This window comes from Contarinia nasturtii, unplaced genomic scaffold, assembly GCF_009176525.2.
Source record: "Contarinia nasturtii isolate CC-2019 unplaced genomic scaffold, AAFC_CNas_1.1 Cnas_scaffold_2435, whole genome shotgun sequence".
In the NCBI taxonomy this organism is placed as follows: Eukaryota; Metazoa; Arthropoda; class Insecta; order Diptera; family Cecidomyiidae; genus Contarinia; species Contarinia nasturtii.
The window spans coordinates 1-12,626 of record NW_022199756.1 but is presented as its reverse complement, the minus strand read 5'-3'; the positions used below and the strand labels follow the sequence as shown (position 1 = coordinate 12,626).

General features: G+C 37.4%; 1 protein-coding gene across 1 annotated transcript; it reads right to left on the bottom strand.

The window, feature by feature from the left end:
- Window positions 1-1,896: 1,896 nt before the first annotated feature.
- LOC116348453 (Hermansky-Pudlak syndrome 5 protein homolog) lies at window positions 1,897-12,617 on the bottom strand. The gene is made up of 5 exons (XM_031779471.1): window positions 6,860-12,617; window positions 4,351-4,520; window positions 4,143-4,286; window positions 3,955-4,066; window positions 1,897-3,878 (listed from the first exon to the last, which is right to left on the bottom strand). The coding sequence occupies exons 1-5, from the start codon at window positions 6,912-6,914 to the stop codon at window positions 2,257-2,259; spliced, it is 2,103 nt and encodes a 700-aa protein (XP_031635331.1). The 5' UTR covers window positions 6,915-12,617; the 3' UTR covers window positions 1,897-2,256.
- Window positions 12,618-12,626: the final 9 nt, after the last annotated feature.

Here is a 12,626-nt window from a genome sequence, read left to right as displayed (position 1 = left end):
CCACCAAGGCGAAGGAACGCTGTTCGGTGCAGTTATTATTATTATTAACATTTCAAAAATAAAATGTCTTACATTCGTAAGATGAACTGATCCGCGACATGCAAATGAAAATAAATATTATATCGGCAATTCCACACGAAATCACTCAAAAAAAATTTGAAGTTTGAAGAATCGACTCAAACGCAAAATAAAAATTGTTTGTGTATTTGATTGCAAGCGTCACTGAAAATTTATATCAGATCATTTTCAGATTTGATGTGCAGTATTGCGTCACAGTGAGAACTTCAAAAGAAGTGTTTTGTACTTATATTATTTACAGGAAAGGAGAAAAGCATTAATTTTTCATTTACACTCTCAAAAATTCTTGATAAAAATCAAATTGTATTATATTATATTTATTCAATTAAAATATTTTCAATAAACCACCAAGGCGAAGGAACGCTGTTCGCTGCAGTTATTATTATTATTATTTTTCAAGAAATTCACATAATGACCGATAGAGGGATTGCATTTCGAAAATTCAAAATACTAATTCCACAAATAAAGAAAAATACAGTATGTTTCATTATAGAGGGAGGTTGATTTTTTATAATAAAACTCAAGAGTTTTACAAAATTATTTTATATACATTTTATTTAGTATCTAAGCTACGGCGCCAAAAATTAATATTTAATCCATTCTCCTTCTTTCTCGATCACACGGGCACATCTGTTGGGCATACTTTTGCTCAAATTTTCAGCATATTTGCGTTGAAAATCTTTCCACTGGCGTTGAATGAATGAACTGAGCTGCTTCAAATTGCGGTGTGTTTTACCACGAAGACTTGCCTTCATAATGGCCCAAACATTTTCGATCTGATTGCAATCGGGTGACTGTGGCGGCCAGTCCATTTGTTTTATTCTATTTTCCTCTTTCCAAGCGGTGCAGAGACGACTCTTGTGTTTTGGATCATTATCTTCTAGTAGAAGCCAATTCGAATTACCGTTGCCATAGAACTTTTTGGCGGTGGGTAGCACTGTCGATGCATAAAGTTGGTTCATCCTCATGGCGTTTAGAATGCCCGTGAATATGGTCAACTTTCCAAAACCAGCTTCACAGAAGCAACCATAAACATGCACCTTTTTCGGATGCTTTACCGTGCGAACGACCACTCTCTTTTCGGCTCTAGACTAGGCATGGGTAGTGCTATTCACCAGCCAAAAGAATGATTCGTCAGTGTATATAACTTCGCTCCAATCTCTTGTTGAATTTTGCTTTGCCCAGTCAATGCGTTTTTCTTCTGGTTTTCTGTCAAAAGTGATTTCTTCATTGTACTGCGATAATGAACACCGGCGACATCCAATCTTTTCTGGAGTGTGGAGCGCGAGACCTCTATTTTAAGATGGCGTAGCCGTTCAACGCCTTGGCTTAACGACATACCTGGATTTTCGTCGAACAACTTAACTATTCGCTTATCTTGCTTTGGCGAGGAGGCTCGGTTTGGCTTAAAATTGGGCTGATCGTTCAAAAATTTTTCGTGCTTATACTGCTGGATCCATTTTGTTACGAACTCTCTTGACTTTTTAATGTGTTTTGCGACCTTCACTATTGACCATTTTGGTCCTTTTGGATGTAAATGCAAAAACACCGCTTCAAAACGCTTATGAAAATATTCCGAATCCATATTTTCGTTGCACAACAAACACTGTAGTGATTTGAGAACTGTCAATGTTAATTGGCGCATTAGCTTAGTGTGCCATCTGGCGACACCAAAAATACTTTCAAGATATTTGAAACTTTTTGTGGTTAAATCAACCGGCCTCTATAATGAAACATACTGTAAATGCAATAAATGTATGCAGTGTTTTAAATTAAATTACGCAAATCTCTTTCCGAATAAATTGTTTATTATTTTATTTGAGCGAAAATGAACAAATGAATTGTTAGATTTTCAATTTAAAACTTAATGTACTGGGTCACATTATGTTGTCAAACGAAATATTATTGGAAGAGAATGGAACAAGTGGATCCATTCCATTGGGATTCGTGGAAACTATACACATAATCTCTGTTCCATTTGACACGAAAATGACCACGAGAAATTCTCGTCGAGAATGGGCCAAAACGTTAAATTTTTCAACGTTAGAATGTACTTAAAACATTACAAATTTGTTTGCTGGTTTATTAGCCAATATGAAATATTATTTTTAAAATACGATAAAATTTACAATTAGGAACCACAAAAATGACAGCTGAATGTATTCTTTTAAGGTGTTCTTAATGGGAACCTAATAAGCATTTCATATAAAAAATTTTGCTAATTGCATCAGACGGAATATCATGAGCTGATATTTTACATAGCTCAAGAGCAGATTTATTATTTATGATAGTCATCGTTTCAAAAAAATAATCGTAAGAGTAAATATTTTCTGATTTGATATTTCCTTTTAACTCCAGTTTACTATATGTTCCACAACGAATACAATGAATTTCTTCTTCCTTATGAAGTCGCATGAGGCGTGTCAAATATTCAACCCAAAAATCGAATTTACTGAAGACTTTGAACCTTTGTATATGTTTATTAAAAAAAGATTTATGAGCACAAGAAAAAAAAATATCCACAAAAAAATTAAACTCCAAGCTTGCAAAATTTTCATTTAGAATTACTTTGAGATATATATATATTGTCGATGGTATAGCTTCAACTATTCCAAATATTGTTTGTCTTTCTCCTTGCTTAACTAATCTTGTGATAATTACTTCAATTATCTCTTTGTATTTTACAACGTTCGGCATTATACTTAGCGGAAATTTGCAACAATGACAGCGCTGAAATTGACCATTATATTTTGAATTAACTACCAAAAAGCATTCAATGATGAAATTTTCAGATTCTTCTGAAAGATCTTTCAAAATATCTATTTTGACATAGTTCAAATAAATACAAGCACAACTTTTCTTTGCTTCAAATTGTGTAACATCTTTCTCATTTTCCAATATTATAAGTTCCAAAGCATTGAGAACCTTTTTAATTTTATGTAAATCATAGTTGTCAAAAAATTCCGCATACCGGTCATTCAAATCAAATTTTGATACTTTCAATGATTTATAAATGCAGTACATGTTTTGTAAGATACTATTCTTTATAATTAAATTACTTTTTTCAAATTGGTGCTTAGATAATAAATTCATTTTTGAAGTATTTGAATTGTAAAAGTCTTCCTTATTATCTGTAATGTTTTCAGTAATTTTACATTCATACCCTAACAGTAAATTTTCTGAATGAGTTTGATCAAGTTCATTTTCTGTTTTTAATTTCTTGGATCTCATGTTTTGCACGTGCGTTGTTACAACGTTTTGTGAAATCATTTTATCTAGAGTTTTGAAAATTCCTAATACGTTTTCACAGTTAGTTTCTCGGTGTGATTTTTCACGTAGTATTGAGTAATATTCTCGAAACAGCGGACTATCCAATTTATTTTTGAAATAATTCATGTTTTGAGGATCCATCTCATAATGCTCTTTAGATGCCTCAAAAAATAGATCATTCAATTTTTTTATTTGAAAGGTGTATGCTTTATGGTTTTGGGTAAAAAGAAATATTGTGTCTTCATTCATAACTTTAAGTGTATGAATGTTTCCAAATTTATTACACCATAGTAATATTTTTGAACGAAGGATATCGAATATATAAAATGCATTTGCAGTATATCCCAGAACAAACATCTTATTTATAACTTGCAAATTATTTAGTTGCTCATTGATTTCGTTAATAGAAGTTGTCTGTTTCTTATCGATTGCTATAGGCTCAGTCGAAAAGGCCTCTAAATTAGGTATTTGACCTGTCTCAAGTACATATTTGAAGTTATGTGTTTTTAAAACATTCCCATCGATACTACCTGGAAATATAAAGAATGGAAATTAATCAATATGTAATGGAAATAATAGGAAAATATCGAAAGAATGGATAGCTACACTCCCATAATCGACTCCTTGGTCTTGCGCAAATTACACGTGTGGTTATTAACTTGTTGGAATTCACAAAAAAACAAGCTCCAAACTTTCCATCTCGCGGTTGTGTTCCAATCTATTGGAAATTGTTTGAATATTAAACTCTTCTTTGCAAAATGAAAACTATCCTAAAGGTTTGTTATTAAACTAACTTGCTTAAACTCCTCCGTCTCTGTATTACAGAGAATACATTTAGAATAGTTTGACACTAAAAGCAACTGTTCGTATTGAGAGATCTGAACAATTGGTGACTCCAAAAATAAAATTGGATGAATTGATATATTAGTGTTTCGGCCCTGAAAAAATATAATAATATTATTACATTTCAATCAAATCGTTAGAAAAAAGTTGTTTCTTTACCAAAAAATTATTTAAATTAACAAGGAATACGGTTCCTTTCACATCACCAAAAAATAATTGATTCTCATTTCGACTCCATTTAATTTGTGTTATATTCGTCTGATGATAATACGATGAGATAACTATGGGTTTTACAGCAGTATAATCTCTTACGTATATATGGATGGCACCTATAAGCCAAGAAAACAAAAATGTATCTAAATGTAAATGTAAATGTAGTCTATCATTACGTTTTGACCCATTATTTTATATGTCATTTTATGAATTACCCCCGTAGAAATTTCTTTTTTTTTGAGAAAAATATTCTTTCGATTTGCTAAGGATTTTCGCGAAAAAGTTCCCATTTTGCATTTTTGTAAAATTTTGAAATTGAATTTTTTCCATTTGACATTTCTTTTGACGTTTATTGATGGATTAGTGGAATAGTGCGGAATAGCAGAATTAGCATTTTTGACGGAAACTGTGCATGGAATAGGAAAAATAGTTTCGATTTCACATTTGTGTTTTTGGATTAGTGGAATAGCTGGATTAGGAATTTATATAGTGGATTCGGAATTTATTCTTTGTGTCTCCCCCTAGCTTCGAACCTACCCCTAGGAGTGACATTTTGAAGTTTCAATTTTTTTCACACGGTTTATTTGTTGTAATACACAATGTCACAAATTCAAATGTTGACATTTTTGAGAGTCACAAATTGGTCACTAAAAGATGACACCATTTATTTGGATCTTCGTATTCGATTTGAAAAATTTCATTCAACTTCGATTTTTAGTATGAAAATCGAAAAATTGCGATTTTTGTCACACGCGTTGTGTCACAAATTCAAATGTTGATATTTTTGAGAGTCACAAATTGGTCACTAAAAGATGACACCATTTATTTGGATCTACCACCCAGTACAAATCCGTCGAACAAGTCGACGACAGCGATTTGACAGGTGGGCCACGCGAGAAACTGATCAATCCCTATTAACAAAACTACACTTGACAGTTATTGTATTGAATTTTGTACGGGATTTATTTATTATATACATATAAAAAAAAACAATGTGAAATGTGAATAAAAAAGATAAAAAATTAATGTCGTGATGAATTATGTGAAAAAATAAATATTATATTTCAATTAGATCGGAAAGTATGCTTGAATACAGATGAAGATGATGAAGAAAAAATGAAAAAGAAAGAAAGAAACAAGCGGACAAATGAACGAAAAAAGATGAAAAAGCAACAAAAACAAGAACAAAAGAAACACGAGAAACAACAACATGAAAAAAAGAGCAAAACCAGCAAAAACAACAACAAGACACAAAAACACAGCACCAGCAGCAGCAAAAAAATCTACAAAATCAGCAGCATAATCGTCTAGAATCAAGAAATGATCATGCACAAACACACAGTTATCCATTCAGACGTTCATTTCAAAGCAAGAATTGGGTAACTGAGCGTCGACGAGGCCATTGGAATGATGGTTTCAATAACCAACGCCATTTTAAGGATGTTTCGCCGAGAGATAGACCGCATTTTGATGATTGTGATTGCCGCTCGTGTTTTATTGAATTCGAGAAAAGTTTTGCGGATTTTCAACGTGTTCGGAGGGGTCTTCGGCCGCCGGCTCAGCGCTGGCAAACCAGAAACCAGTATTAGATGCCACAACAGACTCGGCTGTAAATTTTTCATCGATGGTAATCAAGAGAGATAATTCAGAAATGAGTACTTCACACAATTTAAACGATGAAAGATATTCAAGACAGCTTACTTATGTAAACGGATTGAAAACAAAAATACCTGAGTTTGTGGCGGAAGTTCTTGTACAACATTCACCAATTTACATGCTGCGGGAGACTCATCTGAATAGCGCCATCAATTCAACAGACTTGTTTCCGCAGGTCTACGAAGTATATCGTTATGATCGGTCACCAAACACCGAGAAAGACCAAGTTCATCGCAAGGAGAATGGAGGAGGAGTTTTGATCGCTGTTAACAACAAGCTAAAGTCGGTTTGCATTGGGACGGGTGACCTGTTCGGTGCGGAACAGATTTGGGTGAAGGTAGTTGGCCACAAAAGGAACATCTATTTGGTAGAATTATATATTCGACCAGATTCAACACTCAAGGTATACGAAAACAACATGAATGCCGTTTCCGGCGACTTCAATCTACCCAAATTGGTTTGGTTTGTTGACGAAGATGAGGACCCTGACATAGCAATAGCGATCAATGCAGCCAGTGAAAAAGAGAAGATAGTGCTGGATACTTGCTATGATCTTGGTCTCCTCCAGATAAACAAGTGCTACAACCAAAATGGTCTTATGCTCGACTTGATCTGGACAAATGATGTTGAGCTGTTCCAGTGTTACATGAGTGATTATCATCTGTTAAATTTTGAGAAGCACCACAATGCAATCAATATTCGATATAATGAACCCGTCATCAAAACTGTTGAAACTAAGCAAACATATAGAGACTACATAAATGCTGACTATAAACTAATAAATAGGTAGAAACCTTACACATATTCGGCGTAACCGTCGTAACAATCTTAAAGACCAGAAAAGTGATGAGCATTCACACACTACTACTAGTCTTTCATCGACTTTGAAAGCCAGTCGAGATGAGGTACCATTGTCATCGTCTACGCCTACAAGATCTGGGCCGACCGCTGGTTCCTCACGGGTTTTGGAAAGGGTACAACAACAATCCATCCAAACCAATCAGACTGATTCAAAGAAGCGTCCGCGCACAAATGAGGGTACTCCGCCTGAGCCAAATGCTCACAAACGAGTGGACTTGAAGGATACTCCGGAAAATGTGGCAGCGGTGAACCCCACCTATGCCCAGGCTCTGAAGAAATCCTTGCTTGAGATGGCAGTCGTACATACCATCGAGGGAGGTTGTTTGTCCGAACTATCTCATGATCTTTATCTGAAGATATGGAAGACGCTAAACGATCTCCTGCTTGAGGATGTACGTGCTGGGTCTAAGGCTCCAACGTTTGAGAGTACTACGCGTTCTCGTGGGGTGGTCAAAGTTGTGTGTGACAACAATTATTCTAGTGAATGGTTGAAGGGAGTGGAGGGCAGACTTGCTGAAAAGCTGGGTTTGTCTATTACTGTCTGTCCATTCAGTCAGATCCCACCGCCTCCACTATTCACTGGTTTTTTCAAGCATATGAACAGCTGGGAAGACATACAGCTTTTGCTGAAAGCAGCGAATCCTTGTCTCGCCTCAGTTTCGTTCAGATGCATCAGTCGAACACCAAAGGACAATGGAGTTCAGCTCGGCCTCAGTGTTCGACCCCGTGATCGGGCAATTCTCCTAGAGAATGGACCTGAGTTCAAATTTGGTATGGGAAAAACTCGTATCCACGAAATTACTCGTTCCAAAAAACCAAAACCTTCTGAAAAGAAGGAGTCTGAGGTTGTGGAAGAGGAAATTCTGTCATCGGAAATCGATGAAGATACAATTACAGTAGGTACAGTAGATCTGGAGACACCACATGACGAATCATATCGTAACATGGATGTCACCGTAATCGAACTGAACCCTTCTGCAACAGTTGACGACAGACCTGAACAGAGCGGTCATATTGTAGTGGAGAAACCTGCAACAATAACTGCCCCAACAGTCGATCCATCAACTGATTTACGTGGCACTGATGCCATGGATTGTTCGGTAGAGGCTTGGGATCTAATGTCATTAAATGATGACACAGATCCCTGAGGCCTTCTACCTCTCCCCCCATTGAACTACAATTGTCTTAGTCATGGCTAATTCAAATGTCAGTTCACTTTCTCACGCTGTATCTACAGCTAGTGTATCACCTCAGTTGAACACTCAGACGTGGATTAGCGTACATCAAATTAACTTGCATAAAAGCAAAGCAGCGACTGCACTTGTGTGTAAATCGATTTGTGAAATGCAAACAAAAAAACAAAATTCCATCTTTTTGATACAAGAACCCTGGGTTGTTAAAAACAAAATATGTGGTTTTGACATTGAAAAGATGAGTCTCTTTTATTTAAACATATCAAATCAGCCCCCTAGATCATGTATTGTTGCATCTAAGGGGTTAAGCCTAACACTTCTGCCTCAGTTTAGCTCCCGTGACATAACGTCTGTGAAACTGAAAGATGACAGTGTTCATGATTCAGATGTAATCTTGTGTTCCTTCTACCTTGCAAATCCTTCGCACGAGGATATCCCAGGTGAAGGATTCAGAGCACTATATGATTACTCTACAAACAAGTCACTCCCCATAATTATGGGTGGAGATGCTAACGCACATCACACGGTTTGGGGAAGTAATGACACAAATCGTAGGGGTGAATTGCTTCTGGAGTATGTTGCAACAACTGACCTATTTATTCTAAACAGAGGTCTTGAACCGACTTTTGTTACAAGGAATAGATCAGAAGTTCTTGACATCACTTTGGCATCAGTAAATTTTTCACACTTAGTGAAAAATTGGCACGTATCTAAGGAAGACAGGCTCTCTGATCACAGAGAAATTCGCTTCCAATTAATCTGTGCTCCCAGAGCACAGGACAAATTTAGGAATCCTAGAAACACAAACTGGGACGGATTTCGAAGAGAGGTTAGAAGTGGATCTGTGGCACTCAGAAGAATGTGTCTTGACATCTCATCTAGAGAGCGTTTGGATCGTACAACTGAGTTGTTAACGGATCTACTAAAAACCTCGTACCGATTGATGTGTCCTGAGCGTGAGATGAGGATTAAAAGCAATAATTGGTGGAATAGGGACCTGCAGAGGCTACGAAAGGAATCCAGACGGCTACTTAGAATATACCTAGCTAGGAAGGATACACCTCAAGGCCCTATCTGCCACGAATTGTGGCGGAAGAGCAGGAACAAATACGCCAAAAAAATTCTTGAGGCCAAAAAAGACTCTGAAAAGAGATACTTTGGCAAGATTGAGGGTGCCAAAAGCACCTCAAGAGTACACAAGATTCTAGCAAAAGATCCAACACAGGGTCCCGGAATACTTGTGAAACACGATGGAAGTTACACGGAGTCTGAGGAAGAGGCTGCAAAACTTCTTCTAGACACGCACTTCCCCGATAATATTCCTAACGCATTGCCCGTTCAGTTAAACAACCTGGACGCAGGGCGAACCGCTTATGATGAAAATTTTATAAACAATCTTTTATCTCCCAGAAAAGTGGAATGGGCCATTTTTTCGTTTGGCCCCTTCAAATCACCTGGCTTAGATGAAATTTATCCGGTGCTTTTACAAAAGACATGGGACATAATTGGGGATTTAATTGTATCTATATACAAGTCTTCGATTATCCTGGGTCACGTCCCAAGCTCATGGCAAAATGTGAAAGTAACATTTATTCCTAAAATAGGAAAAGATGACTATACATCACCTAAATCTTTCAGACCAATCAGTCTCTCATCATTTCTATTAAAGGGATTGGAAAGACTGATTGAAAGACATCTGAGAGAGATTTTGGATGCGTCCGGCCACCTGCACGAGAGCCAACACTCTTTTCAGCAGGGCAAATCGACCGAGACAGCACTCCATAAAATAGTATCCATGGCTGAGAAAACACTCTTGGATAAGGAATTTATGATAACAACTTTTATGGACATCGAAGGTGCATTTGATAATGTATCATTCGATGCCATAAATAGAAGTGTCAAAGATATGGGTGCAAACCAAGTGATCCAAAATTGGATCGGTGCCATGCTCGGAACTAGAAGCATAATCTTGCGAGCTCAAGATAGGGTTGTTACAGTGCATGCCACGCGAGGGACCCCTCAGGGTGGAGTACTGTCGCCACTCCTATGGCTACTAGTAGTGAACAGCCTTCTTAGAAGACTTAAAGAAGAGGGACACGAAGCAGTTGGTTATGCGGATGATCTGAGCATTATTTGTAGGGGCAAATTCTTGAGTACTCTATCAGACAGAACACAAGCAGCTCTTAAGCTGATTGAAAATTGGTGTCGAGAGGTGGGGCTCAGGGTTAATCCCGCAAAATCAGAATTAATTATATTCACAAAAAATCGTAGCCTACAGGGCTTCAGAAACCCAACTCTTTTTGGTTCAACAATCAAAAGAAGTGATAACGTAAAATACTTGGGCATCATACTTGATTCGAAACTCAGTTGGCAAAACCACATTGAATATAGAATAAAGAAATGCTTGAGAGTATTTTGGTGCTGTAGATCAGCCATTGGCAAATCATGGGGTTTATCTCCTAAATGTCTCTTATGGCTTTTCACAGCTGTTTTCAAGCCTATGCTTGCATATGGTTCTTTCATCTGGTGGACTGGCACCACAAGCGCCAGTGCTAGGAAAAAACTGAATCATTTGCAAAGAGTAGCATGTCTAAGTGCTACTGGGGCCATGAAAACAACACCACAAAATTCACTTGATGTTCTCCTGGGCCTGCCAAAGCTTGAGGACTTCATAGAAGGCGAAGCAATGAAAACGGCATTCAGAATGAGAACTCAAGTAAATGGGAACTTTTGTTCCAGGGTATTACATGGGAATGCCTTAAGAAACCTTTTTAATATTGAAAGGGTACTTGAGGCTCCTTCTGACAAACTTAAGACTTCCTCCTACAATTTTAGTAGGAGTTTTGAGATTATAATAACAAATAATCTAAATGAATTTTTCCAGCAAAAAGAGTGGGCTCATCACTCCTTTTTCACTGATGGATCAGTCAGAGAAACAGGCAGTGGCTGTGGGTTCTACTGTGAAACAGAGAACAGTACTCGCTCAATTCCCCTGGGACGGATAACAACAGTCAAACAGGCCGAAATAGCTGGAATTTTTCATTGTGCAAACAAAATAATGGAGGGCACTGTGGAGGGTAACATTGCGATCTTCACCGATAGCCTAGGTGCTATATCGGATCTTCAAAGATTCAAGGTGGAGAGTAGCTTGGTTATGAACTGCTACAGAGCATTACAGTGTATTGCCGAAACAAACAATCTTAGAGTTGTTTGGATCAGGTCGCATATTGGTATAAGAGGGCACGACCTTGCAGATGGGGCTGCTAAAACAGCATCCCTTAGTGCAGTGAAAGGACCTGAACCGTTTCTACCAATAGATTATTCACGAGTCAAGGGCACTGTTGCAACATGGCTCAAAAATAGAGCCCGCCTCAATTGGCAGGGTACTTTTACATGTGAGCAAACGAAACATATCGTGCAGCTCCCATGTCCCAAACTTACAGCCAACCTGACTGAGCTTTCCAAGGGAGACCTACGGATGGTCATTGGCTTACTAACCGGACATGCCAGAGTCAATAATCACCTAAGAAAGCTAAATCTTAGGGATGACCCTGACTGTAGACTTTGTGGTGATGAAGTGGAAACAACATCCCATCTTGTAGACAGATGTTCAAGGCTGAATGAAATTAGGGACAGGTTCACTGGATGGAGATCCTACCAGATGATTCATGCACCTAACGTATTCAGACTGGTACAATTTTTCAAGCGGGCATGTGAACAAAATCCATGTCTCGTACATATTTTTGGATAAAGACTATTTCGTGTATCATAATACACACACGGGCGTCTTGCAATAGGTTGTGAAACCTGAGCAACGAGTTTTACTTTGTATTCATTTAGAACAGTACACTCCCCGTTCAAATCCAATAATCCAATAATAATCCAAACTAATAAATGAGTCTTTCCTTGATGTTGACTGGAATAAAGAATTCGATAAAAATTCATTAGAATTAAAACTAGACAATTTCTATACAATTTCAAAGTCAACAATCGAAACTCATGTCCAGTTAAAAACAAAAATCATCAGGAAGCAACCGATATGGTTTAACAAGCCACTAATCGAGTTGAAAACCAAAGGCAGAAAAGCTCATCAGATTAAAAAAAGGTCAACACAATTGAATCAGTAGAAAATTTTAAACAATTAAGAAGAGAATATAAACGCAGTGCACGGTCAGCACTCAAGGATTACGGAATTGAGATGGAGAATCTGATAGACGATGATCCAAAGAAGTTTTTCAGACATGTGAATAACATAAAAGGGAAAAGTGATGATCTGCCGCATGAGATGTCTTATATGGATATGAGGGCAGATGACCAGTCTACAATCGCTGGTTTCTTTGCAAAGCACTTTGCCTCAGCCTACAACTCTTTGATGGGAGATCTACGATATGACAACTCGGAGATTGAAAATATTCACGACATTTGTGCTGAAATATCACCGATTGAAATAACTGGGGAACTTGTCGGACAACAAATTGACATGCTTCCGGATGATCTAGTCAGTGGTCCTGA

Bases quoted from the DNA above. Each gene is read 5' to 3' on its own strand.
- LOC116348453 (XM_031779471.1), bottom strand. From the start codon at position 6,914: ATGCTCATCACTTTTCTGGTCTTTAAGATTGTTACGACGGTTACGCCG. The intron at 4,521-6,859 runs GTAAGGTTTCTA...CTTGGCTTATAG, and splicing joins GACGGTTACGCCGAATATGT to GTGCCATCCATATATACGTA. The intron at 4,287-4,350 runs GTAAAGAAACAA...ATATTTTTTCAG, and splicing joins TTAATTTAAATAATTTTTTG to GGCCGAAACACTAATATATC.